This window comes from Sabethes cyaneus, chromosome 1 (assembly GCF_943734655.1).
Source record: "Sabethes cyaneus chromosome 1, idSabCyanKW18_F2, whole genome shotgun sequence".
Taxonomy (NCBI): Eukaryota; Metazoa; Arthropoda; class Insecta; order Diptera; family Culicidae; genus Sabethes; species Sabethes cyaneus.
Genome location: NC_071353.1, coordinates 30,965,319 through 30,981,045, shown reverse-complemented (window position 1 = coordinate 30,981,045; position 15,727 = coordinate 30,965,319). Strand labels below are relative to the sequence as shown.

General features: G+C 39.7%; 1 protein-coding gene across 1 annotated transcript in view; it reads left to right on the top strand.

Moving 5' to 3' along the window:
- Nucleotides 1-4,497, top strand: part of LOC128734920 (solute carrier family 46 member 3-like) — a 32,505-nt gene extending 28,008 nt beyond the window's left edge. Inside the window, 7 exon segments of the mRNA XM_053829325.1 lie at nucleotides 1,770-2,072; nucleotides 2,131-2,532; nucleotides 2,654-2,922; nucleotides 3,357-3,596; nucleotides 3,660-3,760; nucleotides 3,762-3,910; nucleotides 4,024-4,497. Coding sequence (XP_053685300.1) covers nucleotides 1,777-2,072; nucleotides 2,131-2,532; nucleotides 2,654-2,922; nucleotides 3,357-3,596; nucleotides 3,660-3,760; nucleotides 3,762-3,910; nucleotides 4,024-4,396 — 1,830 coding nt within the window. The 5' untranslated portion in view covers nucleotides 1,770-1,776 and the 3' untranslated portion in view covers nucleotides 4,397-4,497.
- Nucleotides 4,498-15,727: the final 11,230 nt, after the last annotated feature.

Here is a 15,727-nt window from a genome sequence, read left to right as displayed (position 1 = left end):
TGTTGGATACGAGGCTAAGGACCACAATGGGGTCTGTTTTACGCATTATCCAACCATTTACCAACCTTTTCTCGTATGTCCGGATTTTTTTCGTGTTCAACCTTCAGCAGTCCTTCAGCCAATGATCTGAATCTATCTGATCCTCAGTTTTTGAAATTTAGCCATCGTTTCGATTCAGATACCAAATGAAACGTCACTGGTTGAAATCAATAGATGATTAGATAGAATGTGTTCCACTTTTTGGTATTATTACCTCAGAGGTAGTACAGAACTGATCTAATAGAAACACCCCTTGTACTCGAAAACCGAGGCATCTAGACAACGCCGCTCACCGGTGAATTGCAATAGGATAGAACAAGGTCAATATAGCTAGGGTCGAAGTAAAAAACTTAATGTATCGAAGGAAAGGCTGGTCGACCCTTAAGGCCCAGACACAATACATATGGATTTTACTACGTTGCGGAAATTTGACAGAAAACCCATGGGAAAACTTTCAAATTGCCGCAACGTAGTAAAATCCGTATGCATTGTGTCTGGACTTTTAAGGTCGGCAATCATACGGAACCCGGCGCTAATTTTAATTCGCTTTTCCGCAGCTGCCCCAAATGGTAAGTGGTATACCAAATGAACACTGATGGGAATGAATAGATCAATTGCTACTGAGGTAGTACAAAACTGATCTAATAGAAACACTCTCTGTACGCGAAAACCCTTTTATGCAATCCACTGTTCGGTTTGGCAAAGTACAAAACAATACCCCACTCACCCTTTATCCACGTTACCGAACAAAACCATACCCACAGACAAACAGACGAGATACTCACATTAATTCCATCGCCCAGGCAAAAGCACTCATTTTGCAAAACAAAAGTATTTTTTGCGACATGGCCAAAGGCAGCACTCGTATGTTTGGTATAAAACCCTACAAATGTACAAACATTGCGGTATAAAACCCTACAAATATAAGTTACTACGCAAAATGCATAATTAAGGGGGAATCTACGAGCAAAATATATAGAACGATGTTTTTTAAAGGAATTTCCTCAATGCGTCATGTCAGTTCGTCAGTGCCATACCCATATTCGAGAAATTTAATTTAAAAAATTACACATTTTTCGCTAAGTTAAATAAAAAAGTTCCCACTCCCAAACTACCCTTACTAATACTACAAAGAAAAATTTAAAAATGTTTGCGATGTTCGTAGCACTAATTTTTGTTTTGTATCCAAAAAAGTATATGCTGCGGGAATTTGTATAGGGGTTTCTGGTAAATATTGCACAACAAAGTTGATCAGATCCAGTGGAAATTACCCGGGCATAACGGAAACACACTATACATACAACTTGTAGATTAATTAGTGGAAGCCCGTGTTTGACGTGTGAAAACAACGACAAAAATCTTACGCACGAACGATAAATTCAATCGCGAATAGAGCTTGGCTATAATAGTTAATAATAACCAGCTTTTATTGGGATAGCAGAGAGTGAAAATTGCCTCCGGAACATTATGTCTACTTCCCTTCTTCTTAAATGCTCATTTCCAATGTTTCAATAATGCAATGCAATTTCAGTGTAACACTGTATAATTCTGAATAACTTGCAAATTCAGAAAAAAATTAACTGAAATTTACAGTCTACTGTATTGTTGCACATTTTCTCCCAGTAAGGCAGCGCGTGCCCGAGCCAGATGTAATAAAGTTAAATATTTGCACTTGTTCATTTGAACTGTAGCCGTCCGCTAAATGGTATTTAACTTCTAACACGATGCAGGGCCAGAATGACCAAAGAACCAAGCACGGTATCGGAGAAAATGAAGGAAAAGCACCTGCTGCCAGCGCAGCAGCAGCAGTCCAAAGGGCCAAAGACGACTAGCAGCGCACTATTGGAAAAATTTCGTTACTTCAAGAACAACATCACAGTCGAACCCATTGTGGCCTGCTACATTATGCCCAGCGTGCTGGCTGGACTTGCCACACAGAATCTCAATCTGGAAAAGGCTTGCCGGGTGAATCTGGACTATGGAGACACGGTTTGCGATGCACTGACGCGACGAGAAACGGCTAACTATACACAGTAAGAGCGAAGAATTATTGAATGATGATATTTTCAAGATAGTGCCTTTATTTTTCAGCGAAGAGGAAATGATTCAGCAAATGGTTGCTCGCATGGCCGGTTGGAAAACCGTTCTGCAGAGCGCTTTGCCCTGTTTGCTGATTTTGTTCTGGGGTTCGTGGAGTGACCGGCACGGTCGCCGGAAACCGTGTATTCTAATTCCGATAATCGGTGAGTTTGCCACGGCGATCGGTCTCATTCTGTGCACCTACTTCGAACGACTTCCGATGGAGGTTGCGGCCGTAACGGAGGCCCTCTTTCCGGCATTATCCGGCGGGTGGTTTACGATGTTTATGGGTGTATTCAGTTACATTGCAGATGTTACCACCACCGAGGAGCGGACACTACGAATCGGCATAGTAAATTTGTGCTTTTCGCTGGGCGTTCCCATTGGAATGGCATTTAGTGGAATTCTTCTAAAGTGAGTAACGAGTAATGTCAGTTGGAACATTTCGAGCTCTATTTGGTATTCATGTGGTATACACACTAATTGATTGTGTATCAAAACTAACTTGGAACAACTTGTTTTATTTTTTTGGCAGACAAATCGGCTTCTACGGTGTGTTCTCAATTTCGGCCAGCCTGTATCTGGTGGCCTTCTTCTACGGTGTGTTTTTCCTCAAGGAGGTGGACATTGTCGACGAGAAAGAACGGTTGAAAGCGAAGGAGAAGAATATGGTGGCGGATTTCTTCGACAAGGAGCACGTACTGCAAACCTTCCGGGTGGCATTCAAAAAAGGCGAGCGCCAACGCCGGTTGCGGGTAATAATGCTGATGATCGTGGTCATGGTTGTCATCGGACCGCTGCACGGTAAGTCGCTTGCCGCTTTTGGGGGTACGCCGCAGTCATTTCGTCCGGCGGAGGTAAATTATAATTGGCGACAAGCTGTTTGTTTCAATTTACGATAATCAGTGCGGTATGCCTGAATTCATTTGAGAACCGGGATTAGTTCTGTGCATGGAACGGCTTTTAGCCGTAGCCGTCATTGACTTTGAAAACAAAGTACGGTTACTGGTCTGAGTTATTCTACTCTGTTTGCTTTCTTAATGAAGGAAAGCTTCATAAATTCTAATTATGAATTGCGATTTAGATGAATTATTTCTGACATTTAATTGCTTTTGTTGCTGCGGGCGAGTAATATTTCTTTCTCGAATATAAAATATGCATTACAGTTCTTATGTTTAGCATCCATGGCGACAAATTTGGGAAAATTAAAGTGTATGTATCATTCCACTCGATTGCAGGTGAGATGTCCGTCATATATCTCTTCACGCGCTATCGGTTCAACTGGAGCGAGGTTGAGTTCAGTTTCTTCTCCACGTACGGCATGCTGACTGGGCTGGTCGGAACGATCTTTTCGGTGGGTGTGTTTTCACATCTGTTGAAAATCGATGACGCGCTGATCGGTGTGATGTCCTGTATGTCGAAAATTTTGTCGAGTTTTGTGTACGCTTTTGCTATCACCACGTGGCAGTTATATCTCGGTAAGTAGCAGGATATTTTCTTTGAAGTATATGTGTGACTTTCGTTTTTTTTTGTTTCTTTAGGGCCAGTTGTAGAAATGCTGAATGGTACATCGTTTATCTCCATGCGGTCGATCGCTTCCAAGCTGGTAGCCAGCGATGAATTAGGAAAGGTGAATTCACTTGAATTCACTTTTCGGTGTAGCTGAAGCGTTGATGCCACTTGTATACGCCCCGATGTATACTACCGTGTATGCTGCAACAATCAACGTACTGCCAGGGGCATTTTTCCTGCTGGGTGGTGCTTTGACAGCACCGGCAGTGGTGATTTTCCTGTAAGTTATCTAATTTTTAATGCTTAGTCTAATGTTAAACTAGAAAACAAAACATGCTGCAAGTTTGTAAAACATGACTACGGTTTCTATACTACAAGAACGTATTTTTTCAGATGGATGTACGGTGTGCATAAACGGGAGGAAAAAACCCTGGCCGAAGAAGCGCGCATGAATGATAAGTACAAACAGGTCGGTGAAGGTGCGGAAAACGGGACCACGGTTGCGAGTATAACAAATGGAACCGTTGTCGGTGCGAATGATGGCAAGCTTAGCTTTGCTGAAGAGTCAGACACGGTCATACTTACGGGGCGACTCGGCTCAATCAGGAGGCCATCGTCGCTGAGGAGGCCTTCGGCCGTAAGTGTAAGCAAGGAAGGCGTCGTGAATGCCGTGTATTCGCTGGACGAAAACGAAAAAGTAATTCACGAAACGATCGAAATAGTGAAAGATCTACCGGTGTTGCACTTGGAACATTGCAAACTGTGATGCTTGCATTTTGCTGATTATCCTGCAGAAAGGATAGTGTTATTTTCCAATTAGAGCCATTCAATGTTACATTCCTCTAAGAAATAAATCATAAAATAATCTAGCAGAGATGTTTAGCTTTCCGAATTGTCACTTTTATACGTTCATATTTGTTTTGTTGAGGTTATATCTAGTTTGGCGATTATCTGTTTGTCACAGAAAAGTTAAGTAGTCTTGCTGATTACACTTTGAATATGATCAATATTTTGTAGCGCTGCAGGAGGTATGCTGCAAGGGTACTGCGGAATATTCGAATAGAGATAGATACACCATCTACCAGAGCTGCGGCAATACACACGAGCTTAGTACAGCTTTTATCGTGATGGGCGACATGCAAAAGCGCGTGATTGGGTGCTGGTCAATCGATTGGCGTATGTGCAAGTTGAGGATTAGAGGCCGTTTCTTCAACATTAGCATTATCAACGTGCACACGTGCATAGCCCACACCTTGGAAGTGATGAGGACGATAAGGACGCTTTTTACGCGCAGCTTGAACGAGAATACGACAACTGCCCAAGACATGATGTCAAAGTCGTCATCGGAGATCTCAACGCTCAGGTTGGTCAGGAGGAGGAATTCAGACCGGTTATTGGTAAGTTCAGCGCACACCCGCTTACGAACGAAAACGGCCATCGGCTCATTGACTTCGCCGCCTCCAAAAACATGGTCATACGAAGTACCTTCTTCCGGCACAGCCTTCCATATCAATAAACCTGGAGATCACCACAATAGACGGAATCGCAAATCGACCACGTTTTGATAGATGGAAGGAACTTCTCGAATATCATCGACGTTAGAACCTATCGTGGCTCAAACATCGATTCTGACCACTAAATTTTGATAGTTAAAATGCGCCAAAGACTTTCCATTGTTAGCAACATTCGATAAAGTCGCCCGCCACGGTACAATTTGGAACGACTCAAGTTACCTGAGGTCACTACTTAGTACGTGCAACCCCTTGAGACTGCGCTGCCGGAGAGGAGGGAGAGCTAAACGAAGCCCCCCTCGAAGACTACTGGGATAGCGTTAAAGCAGCCATCAACAGCGCTGCGGAAGGTGTCATTGGGTACGCAGGAATGCCCGAAGATGTTAGATGAGAAGAACGCAGCGCGGGCGTCGATGTTGCAGCAGGGGACCCGTCAAAACGTGAAACGATATAAACAGAAACGAAGATATCAAACTCACTTTTTGCGGGATAAGAAGTGCCTGGAAGAAATGAAATGCGAGGACATGGAACAGCTGTATCGTTCTCAGGAAACGCTTAAATTCTACAAGAAACTGAACGTATCTTGCAGAGGCTTCGTGCCGTGAGCCGAAACATGTCGCGATAAAGATGGAGGGATCTTGTTGGATAAACGTGAAGTGATCGATAGGTGGAAGCAGCACTACAATGAGTACCTGAATGGCGCGGAGACGGAATACCAAGACAGCAGGGGTTATGATTACATCAGTACGGCGGATGACGGTGATGTGCCGACCCCCACGATAGCCATCAAGCAGCTCAAGAACAACAAGACAGCTGGCAAGGATGGCATCGCAGCGGAGCTCATCAAGAGCTACCTGTTTGCACCGGCTGATAGTCAGGATCTGGGAAACAGAACAACTACCGGAGGAGTGGAAGAAGGGAGTAATATGCCCAATATACAAGAAGGACGACAAGTTGGAATGTGGGAACTATCGAGCGATCACCATTCTCAACGCCGCCTATAAAGTGCTTTCTCAGATCATCTTTAGCCGTCTATCACCGTTAGCAAGTAGATTCGTGGGATGTTATCAAGCCGGTTTTGCAGACGGGCGATCGACAACGGACCAAATCTTAGTGCTGCGACAGATCCTCCAAAAGTGTCGCGAATACCAAGTCCCTACGCACCACCTGTTCATAGATTTCAAGGCCACCTACGTTACTATCGTCCATGAAGAGCTATGGAAAATTACGGACTAAAACGGCTTTCCCGGGAAGCTAACTAGACTGATCAAGGCCACGATGGATGGTGTTTGGTACTGTGTGATCAAGCCCGTTTGAATCATGCAGGGGACTTCGACAAGGTGATGGTATTTCCTGTCTCCTATTCAACATCGCGCTAGAAGGTGTTATGAAACGTGCGGGTTTTAACATGCATGGCACCAGGGATGATTCATCCTCAGAATAAAAAAAGAGAAGAGAAAAATTCACACTTTACTTAGTCGAGATTTATTCTGCTGCGTTTTACCTTTGTTATACTATAACAAAGGTTTAAAAATTGGTCGAAAAACACGAAATTGATCCGAGGCCCGGAGGGCCAAGTCACATATCCCAATCGATAGGGTTCGTCGATTTGAGCAATGTCTGTGTGTGTGTGTGTGTGTGTGTGTGTGTGTGTGTGTGTGTGTGTGTGTGTGTGTGTGTGTGTGTGTGTGTGTGTGTGTGTGTGTGTGTGTGTGTGTGTGTGTGTGTGTGTGTGTGTGTGTGTGTGTGTGTGTGTGTGTGTGTGTGTGTGTGTGTGTGTGTGTGTGTGTGTGTGTGTGTGTGTGTGTGTGTGTGTGTGTGTGTGTGTGTGTGTGTGTGTGTGTGTGTGTGTGTGTGTGTGTGTGTGTGTGTGTGTGTGTGTGTGTGTGTGTGTGTGTGTGTGTGTGTGTGTGTGTGTGTGTGTGTGTGTGTGTGTGTGTGTGTGTGTGTGTGTGTGTGTGTGTGTGTGTGTGTGTGTGTGTGTGTGTGTGTGTGTGTGTGTGTGTGTGTGTGTGTGTGTGTGTGTGTGTGTGTGTGTGTGTGTGTGTGTGTGTGTGTGTGTGTGTGTGTGTGTGTGTGTGTGTGTGTGTGTGTGTGTGTGTGTGTGTGTGTGTGTGTGTGTGTGTGTGTGTGTATGTATGTATGTAATGATTTTTTCTATCGCCTGTTTCTCAGAGATGGCTGAACCGAATCGTTCGCTATTACTTTTGTTTGAAAGGTATTATTGTCTAGTAGATCACTATTGAGTTGCTTCGTGACACGACGTTTCGTTTAAAAGTTATAAGCAAAAATGTGAAAAATACGTGACACGGGTTTCTCTAGAACTACATGACCGATTTCAGCGATCTTAGTATCAAATGAAAGCTCTTATTAAAGCTAAGTTATTCAGGAATTTTTAATTGAAAACAAACAAGTAGTTTAAAAGTTATGCTTAAAAAACCTGTTTTGACAAGGTGATAATTATCGCCTGTTTCTTAGAGATGGCCAAACCGATTTATGCGCTATTAGTCTCATTTGAAAGATAATATATCCTAATAGATCACTATTGAATGATTTTTTGATTGGACGTTTAATTTGAAAGTTATGAGCAACCGTATACACTAGAGATGGTCGGGTTTCATATTTTCCATGCCCGAACCCGACCCGAGCCCGAAAATTTTTTTGCTGTCAAACCCGAACCCGACCCGAACCCGAATTTTTATTTTCTGTCAAATCCGAGCCCGACCCGAACCCGAAATTTTATTTTCAGTCAAACCCAAACCCGACCCGAACCCGGATTTATTTTTTTCGCTAAGCCCGAACCCGACTTGAACCCGAATTTTTTTTTCGGCTAAACCAAAATCCGATTCGAACCCGAATTTTTATATTATGTTAAATTTGATCCCACCCTAAACTTGAAATTTATATTAATTTTTATAAAACTCACACCTCGATTTAAATCTCGGAAGTTTTCTTTTCGTATTCTATATAGCGTTCGAGCTCTAATATTCATTTGAAATTATAGGTTTTTATCACCCTTCTCTTTCTTTTGGAACTGAATTGAAAATTCAAAAAAATTAAAGTATACACTAGAATCGTTTCTATTACTTTTCGCGGGAATATCTCTTAAGTTCTCTATGGAACCTGTAAAAAGCGGAAAGAAAAATTTACATGAAATATTATTTTGAAATACTTGGATCTTGTTTCATTATGTTACACCGGTATCTAATAGCCGAAAGCTAGTTCTTAGTCTAAAGCACTAGCACCTTAGTTTAAAGGTAGCAAACATAAAAGGGATTGATTTTAACACTAAACATATCGACTTCACTCTACAAATATTCGCGAGAAGACCGGAAATCCCGCGATCCCCCTTCCCGGCAGAGCTGCCATAAATACAGATATTTGTGCATGCATAAATTTGGGACTACCGTTTTCTCCGGAGTATTTTATTTTCTCGATCTAATTTTTAAAAAAACATAAATAGTTTATAAAGTACTTTAAAATTCAGGAACATTAGTTAGAGCCAGAAATCACAGCTACTGAAATAATTGATGGGTCCCAAATTTATGCATGCACAAATATCTGTATTTGTGGCAGCTCTGCTTCATGATGGTATGTTCAGTGTTCATGAACAGTTCAGACAACTAAACTTACAACTATTCCGAGGCACGAAACTTTTTTAAAATTGGAGTAGAAACCAATAATTTATGATAGCCGACAATTTTAGTCTTCTGTCAGTCCACCCTATCACTAGTTTGGGCGCAGTTATGACATGATCCAACTAACGAATTCTGGCGAATTCTGGAATATATAACTTTTGGTCTAAACTCGATCTAAAACCATTGGCGGAACTAGCGCTCATTCCTAGGGGGGGCTATAGCCCTCGGAATTTTTTTCAACCATTTTATTTCGTCGGCATATTAAAATTTAATGCACATTAATGCCTGGAATCTTATAACAGTCATGCAAATAAACTTTACTCTGAAGTTTTTCGTGCCTATAGTTATCTAACTATTGGTTTTTCAAAAATTAAAAAACTTAGTCAATTTTTCTAGGGGGGGCTAAATCTTTTCTAGGGAGGGCTTAGCCCCCCCTAGCCCCCCCCCCCCTAGTTCCGCCAATGTCTAAAACTGAAAACACTAAACCGTCTAAAATGCAACCAGTCCAGTGTAGCTGATATCTGAGTCATGCTAAATATCATTAAAGTGGAGATGGTTCGGTTTCTCATTACCCAAACCCGAAACCCGGACTTATTTTTTCCGCTAAGCCCGAACCCGACCCGAACCCGAATATTTTTTTTTGGCCAAACCCGAACCCGACACCTGGTGAATGTGTCAAACCCGAACCCGACCCGAACCCGACGGGTTCGGGTTTTTTTCGGGTTTCGGGTCTGAAAACCCGAGACCCGACCATCTCTAGTATACACCACACCAAAATTAACAAAAATTTATAATGATTCTAACCAAGATAATTTACCTAATTTCAATTATTTTAATATCAAACGAGAGGTTTTGACACTACGAATATATATGCAAAATTTCATAATTGGTTGTAGCGGTCAAAAGGTATTAACCCTCGAACACTCGCGCCAACTTTTGTAACACAGTTACTCGCGCGCACAATAGCCTCAAACTAGAGATGGTCGGGTCTCGGGTTTTCAGACCCGAAACCCGAAAAAAACCCGAACCCGTCGGGTTCGGGTCGGGTTCGGGCTTACCACTTTTACCAGGTGTCGGGGTCGGGTCGGGTTCGGGCTTGGCCAAAAAAAAATATTCGGGTTCGGGTCGGGCTCGGGTTTAGCGAAAAAATTAAGTCCGGGTTTCGGGTTTGGGTAATAAGAAGCCGAACCATCTCCACATTCAGTTCTTGTAAAAGTATTATTTTAACATAATAAAATAAGCAGTACTTTATTGATATTTAGTATGACTCAGATATCAGCTACACTGAACTGGTTGCTTTTTAGACGGTGTGTTTTCAGATTTAGATCGAGTTTAGACCAAAAGTTATATATTCCAGAATTCGCCAGAATTCGTTAGTTGGATCATGTCATAACTGCGCCCAAACTAGTTGGGTGGACTGACAGAAGACTAGAATTGTCTGCTATCATAAATTCTATTCCGATTTCCAAAAAGTTTCGTGCCTTGGAATAGTTGTAAGTTTAGCTGTCTTTAACACACAACATACCGTGCAGCAGAGCTTCCACAAATACAGATATTTGTGCATGCATAAATTTGGGACCCATCAATTATTTCAGTTGCTGTGATTTCTGGCTCTACTAATGGTCCTCTATTTTAAAATACTTCATAAACTATTTATTTATGTTATTTAAAAGATTAGATCGAGAAAATAAAATACTCCGGAGAAAACGGTAGGGTCCCAAATTTATGCATGCACAAATAACTGTATTTATGGAAGCTCGGCCGTGAAGGGGTCATTTGACCCATTGCTTTTTGGTTCATTTTCACGGCTGTAGAACACAATTCTGTTTTATTAGAAAATATATTTAAAACATAATGCAATGTTTGGTGCTCTACTATTTCTTTTTTATCAAGAAAAATATTTGATTTGTATTTCGAATATTCTTAAATATATATTACAACATAGGCTTACAAATAAATAAATTTCAACACGCACAGCATTACAATTGTCTTAAAAATTAAAAGTATTCGATTTATCGTAATTGTCCTCTAAAGTATAAACTTAGTCTATGTCTTATCACATCCGAGCTCATGCCAATGATATTAACGCTAATCTATTGATAATCACGGGATTTTCGGTCTTCTCGCGAAAAATATTCGTAGAGTGAAGTCGGTATGTTTAGTGTTAAAATCAATCCCTTTTATGTTTGCTACCTGCTAGTGCTTTAGACTAAGAACTAGCTTTTGGCTATTAGATACCGGTATTACATAATGAAGCAAGATCCAAGCATTTCAAAATAATTTTTCATGTAAATTTTTCTTTTCGCTTTTTACAGGTTTCATAGAAAACTTAAGAGATATTCCCGTGAAAAGTAAAAGAAACGATTCTAGTTTTTTAGAATTTTCAATTCGGTTCCAAAAGAAATAGAAGGGTGAAAAAACCTAAAATTTCAAATGAATTTTAGAGCTTCTAGAGCTCGAACGTTATAGAGAATACGAAAAGAAAACTGCCGAGATTTAAATCGAGGTGTGAGTTTTATGAAAATAATTATGAAATTCAAGTTCAGGGCGGGATCAAATTTAACCTAACATAAAAATTCGGGTTCGGATCGGGTTTTGGTTTGGCCGAAAAAAAAATACGGGTTCGGGTCGGGTTCGGGCTTAGCGAAAAAAATAAATCCGGGTTCGGGTCGGGTTCGGGTTTGACCGAAAATAAAATTTCGGGTTCGGGTCGGGCTCGGGTTTGACAGAAAATAAAAATTCGGGTTCGGGTCGGGTCCGGGTTTGACAGCAAAAAATTTTTCGGGCCCGGGTCGGGTTCGGGCTTGGAAAATATGAAACCCGACCATCTCTAGCCTCAAACCAAAGAAAACGTGCATACTAGAGTTTTGACTAGGAAAACTTGGTTTTAGGTTTATCAAACCTTTAGAATAGTTTCTTGAAATTAAAAGCACTATCGTCTGGTGGAATCTAAATTTTGATTAATCCCCCTAAAAGTGAATAAAAAATAATAGTTTTCTTCAGTGTCAATATAACACATTGATGTGTTCTGCAAAGTTATAGAGCATATTATTACAAGAAATTTTGCTAAAGACAGTAACCTTCTATCTCTGCAGCTAAGATAGAAAAATCTTATTTATTGTATATGAATTTGTAAAATCAGGTTTTATACTTTTGCTCTTTTTGTAATTGTAGTATGACTTTTTCATGTATTACAAAGTTGTACAAATGATAAAAATACACAACTTTGCTGAATATAGTATACCTCTTTATTTGCTTGTTTAGGAACTGTAAAACTTTGATTATAAAAAATACCCTAATTTTGACTACGAATTACTTGACTACCAGCAGACGGATACATTTTAAACATTTTACATTGGGTTGCTTTGCTGCATACAGGCACCATTTTTCCATATGGAGAAACGAGAGAAAATTCCACTTGGGGTCAATTGCGGTACACCTCGCTTGCTGATTGCTTCGTTTCTGTGATGGCGGTTTATGCTGATCTATTTTCCCAACAATTTAAATTATTAATGCATTGAATAATTATGACATTTTGCTCAGAATAAGTTTATTGAAGAATATACGTTAGTTAAACAACGATTTGTAACTTTATAACAATATGGCGTGTTGTACAAAATATAACAGCGTGAGTAACCGAAGGTTAATAAAAATTGATGAAAATTATTCTAGAAAACTCTATTGATGTGAATCAAATAGAATGGCATTACAGGAAATTATGCATAGTTCAAAAATCTATAAGCTAGACCTTTACTAGGCAATGTATATGTTTAAGAATAAGATTTTCTCTTACAACTTACTTTTATTTGCACTTACTCAAATTAATAACAACTTACTTATCCTTACTCAGCAATTTCATGAAAAAAGGATCTATCAAAATTTAAAAGTGTTCCTATTTTGTTCAAAATTTGTAAACTTATTCAATTTTCAAAAATTTTATGTAAACCAACGCATTACGCAACGTTGACCAATTGATGAATTATGTTCCGAAAACGTGTCGATTTCTATCTCAAATAGCAAGTAAGACCGTATAACAAAGGTTCCTTTCACCACTAGGTGGATTAAATCGGGTTTTTTTTTAACTTTTCTCTTTTTTCGTGACTGTGATTGCACAGCAAACTGCACATTGTTCTACTCATTGAGGAGTGAACTAAGCAACAAAATGTCAATACACTTTTTGGTTGCCCATGATACGGGACACAAAAGAACTATTTAGACTTTTCGCAGCGGCAACAGTGCAAAAAATGTTGCATATGACGATAGTAAATGATAGATATGGCAACATTGGAATTCCCGTGCAGTTGCTTTTTCGCTCAATGAGAAACTAAAGTTTGTTTATAGGGTATGTTGCTGCTTCGTCGTAATTGCCTATTCCCGACAAATTATTAAAAATATCAGCAAAACTAGTTATTCCCTAATATTTTAGTTTGTTGTCTATCATACGCGATCAATAAAAGTGAGCTGAGATCTATTTAAATGCTTTTTATCATTAAAGAAGTCCTACCAGCCAAATTTCCTACGTTTTTTCGTGCGACGAAGAAAAAAATGTCACACAAATACATGCGCCTTAGTTTCGTAAACATTGTTGGGATTTTTAGTTCGGACGATGAAAAATTTTGATGGACGGATTTTAAAACGGTACGATGAATTTAAGAAATAAAGTCAGTTGCGTAATTTCAATAATATGCTTTAATAATCGCTTTTCACTGATTTCAAAGTTCACGGATCGGAAGGTAAGTGAGTTTTAGTCAAATCAGCACAAGAACTTTTGGAGTATTCATTAAAGCCATCCAACAAATGATGAAAATTAGAATGGCTTTACTTACTACGACGGGAATTACACCCAAATAAATAAACCCAAATAAACCCTACTTTCCATAGTGAAATTTATAATGTTATAATTTATTTACATAATCCCTCGGACAAGTTTGTTTGAGACGCGAAAAATTTTGACGTTGCGAATTTTTCGTTTTAATTAATGTAAATTGAACAGTATTCTATGAAAAATATAAAGTAGTAACAGTTACGCGTCAGGGTCCGGAGTATCATTTAACCTTTATTAGCAAAGATACTCCCAACGAAAACAAAGTTACAGTTAATCAGAAGCGGTTGATACGAGACGTTCCCGTTTCTTCTACCCCTGTTGATTTTGAAATGCATCTATGTATGAATAACTAATTCAAACTAGATCCATTTCGTATAATCGTCTTTGCGGCAATACTTCACAGTTGGCCTGGCCGATTAAACATTTACAATATATCTCTGATTTATAGGAAATGTTATTGTCAATTGCAAGGAAAATTGTCCAATCAATAAGTGCGCAACGGCTCATAAAAGTGCTATTTTAGCTTAGATCGTTTCGGTCTCTTCGGCGCACTTATTGCTTGGAAGATAACGAAAAAGTGCGCCGAAGATACCGAAACGATTTAATGCAAAATAGCACTTTTATGAGCGATATCGCAATTGACAATAATACAGACAAGAAAATAATTTGAAATATTTCTATGATTAGAAATAATTAAAATCATTTCCAGGAATCCTTTGTTGTGGCTGTGATGGTATTAATAAGAATAAGAATAAGAATAATCCATCGGACAAGTTTGTCTACATGAATTCTTAATATTAAAAACAAGATCCAAGAATGCGCTGGCGGTACAATTGAAGTGATTCGTCAAAAGTAGAAGAAATCGATTGAGTTGCCGAATCATTGTCGATATGGCCCGGGGGAGTTGGCGGCGTATTACGTAGAACGAAATTCTTCCTGAAATATTGCCCTAGCTGGCAGTGCGATAGAGCGTACAGTCCAATTTGTGAGAGTAGATCTGGCGCATCAATTTGGGCATTTAGCAGCTTACATACAAAAATTTCTTGTGACCTATGTCTCCTTTTGGCCAATGTTTCGATTCCCAGCAACTTACAACGATCTTCATATGGAGTTAATTTCTGTGGGTCGTTCCACGGTAGCTGAATTATTTAAGAATTATTTTTGAAAAATTTCAGATATTTCAAAAATATGACAGTAAATTAAAATATTTTAACAAATATAATAAATGGTTATAAGGGTGATATCTAGCATGTTTAGTGGCGCAACCCATATTACTCATTTATATCTAAATGAGTTACAACTAGCAGAATCGATTACAAATCTAGTTTGTTTTATTATTGCTTCTTGATCAATTTGTTACCACTTTGTAACAGATTATGTTATAAATATCATGATGCGTTTTGAAACTGAAATAACCTTGTTATGGCCTCCTGATCGGGTCTATAGACCGAACGATGGAACTGTAGAAGGCTTTAAAGCAAAAAGGATCATTAAATAGAGAATAGAGTTCAGGATGACGGAAGGGTAAATGAGGGTCCTGAGAATAAACCCATACTAAAGTCACTTGACATTGAGTGGTCTGGTTCTACTAAAATTCGAACCCACAACGAATCGTTGTTCAAAGCAGGGTTCGTAACCGTAGGCTAAGGAAAGGCCGAAATACAAAACGGTCCCTATTTGAGCTCGGTACAAACCCATTATAAAGGCCAGAAAAGGTCGGAAAGGAAAATGATCCCAAATTAAGTTCAGAAATAGAGTCGGTGCTGCTATAGAGGGTCATAAAGAAGGGTCAAGTCTTAAAGAGGTCTATAACCCAAGGTTTTGCTTTTTTGCGCTAATCGATCGGAAAATCTTCTACGCGTCCACACCAAATAAACAAAACTATGGATTTTTAAGTGCGCACTATTTTGCATTCGATCTTAAATTTAATTCATGAAATATCAAGTCTGGTGTGAGTGCAGGGCCAAACAGAATGTTGCATCAATGCGTCCGTCAGTGTTATTCGCACGTTATTCGGACAGTTTTCGCATGGGTTAACTGTCAAATTTGCGCTGACGGACGCGTTAACGCAGCATTCTGTTTGGTCCTTTGCACGTGAGCGGTATAATTGGCCGGATGGAAAA